General features: G+C 63.6%; 1 protein-coding gene across 1 annotated transcript in view; it reads left to right on the top strand.

The window, feature by feature from the left end:
* Positions 1–4: 4 nt before the first annotated feature.
* LOC104081034 (histone acetyltransferase KAT2A-like) overlaps positions 5–1,268 on the top strand; it is a gene marked incomplete at both ends in the record, with an annotated part of 2,438 nt that continues 1,174 nt past the window's right edge. Inside the window, 4 exons of the mRNA XM_009583622.1 lie at positions 5–83; positions 173–318; positions 684–773; positions 913–1,094. Coding sequence (XP_009581917.1) covers positions 5–83; positions 173–318; positions 684–773; positions 913–1,094 — 497 coding nt within the window. The remainder of the gene's footprint in view (positions 84–172; positions 319–683; positions 774–912; positions 1,095–1,268) is intronic.

Genomic DNA, 1,268 nt, shown 5'->3' with positions numbered 1-1,268 from the left:
CCCTCCCACCGCCCCCCGCATGGACCTGCAGCAGCCGGTGACCAACCTGAGCGAGCCCTGCCGGAGCTGCGGCCATGCGCTGGGTAACCCCCCGCGGGGCGCCTGGGACCTCCCAGGGAGGGGGAGCGGTGCTGACCCCCCCAGTCTCACTGCGGCTTTCTCTCTGCCACAGCGGACCACGTGTCCCACCTGGAGAACGTTTCGGAGGAGGAGATCAACCGGCTGCTGGGTATGGTGGTGGACGTGGAAAACCTCTTCATGTCGGTGCACAAGGAGGAGGACACGGACACCAAGCAGGTGTATTTCTACCTGTTCAAGGTGTGTCTGCGGCTGGGCATGTTGGGCAGGGGTCCCTCAGCATTGCCGGGGAGCTGGGGCTGCTGTCCTGCTGCTTGTCCTCTGCCTGTTCTGCTGGGAGCTGTGCTCTGGCGGTGAGCCCACCAGTCCAGCCGGAGACCTGAAACGCCGACCCTGTCCTGGGAGCGACTGCTCTCCCGGCCTTGAATTCCCCTGGGAGGGAGGTTTCCAGGGAAGAAACGGGCATGCTCCGGGGTGGACCCTGGCACCTTCCTGGCTGTGTAAATCGGTGCAGCCCCGCAGCAGCGTTCTGCCACTTCCACCGCTCGTGGTGTGCCTGGTCTTGGGACCTCAGTCCATAACCGTGTCCGACGGTGTCTTCGCAGCTCCTGCGGAAGTGCATCCTGCAGATGAGCCAGCCTGTGGTCGAGGGGTCCCTGGGGAGCCCCCCCTTCGAGAAGCCAAACATTGAGCAGGTGAGGCCGTTGTCAGGCTCAATTGAACTGATGTCCTGTATTTTGCTGCTCTTGCACGGTCCCCTCCCTCTTCGGGGGGCAGCACTGAAAGGTCTGGTGCAGGACCCGGTGCCCCTCCACCACCTCTTCCTCTCCCCAGGGAGTCCTGAACTTCGTCCAGTACAAGTTCAGCCACTTGCCACCCAAGGAGCGGCAGACCATGTACGAGCTCTCCAAGATGTTCCTGCTCTGCCTCAACTACTGGAAGCTGGAGACGCCATCCCAGTTCCGGCAGCGCTCCCAGAACGACGATGTGGCCACCTACAAGGTCAACTACACGAGGTGAGGGTGGGAGGGGGTCTGAGCCAGCCAGCCTGGGGGTCTGCCCGTTCCTCCCACCCCTGCGTGGGGCTGACCCCTGACTCCTGGGGTCTTTGCCTCTCCCCAGCTCTCCCAGGCGAGGAGAGCAGGCATCCAGCGGGGAGACTGCTTCCAAATAACGTCAGCCGTGACCCC

Source organism: Fulmarus glacialis, unplaced genomic scaffold (genome assembly GCF_000690835.1).
Source record: "Fulmarus glacialis isolate BGI_N327 unplaced genomic scaffold, ASM69083v1 scaffold20840, whole genome shotgun sequence".
In the NCBI taxonomy this organism is placed as follows: Eukaryota; Metazoa; Chordata; class Aves; order Procellariiformes; family Procellariidae; genus Fulmarus; species Fulmarus glacialis.
The sequence above is the reverse complement of the archived record's forward strand: the minus strand, read 5'-3'. Positions and strand labels throughout refer to the sequence as shown.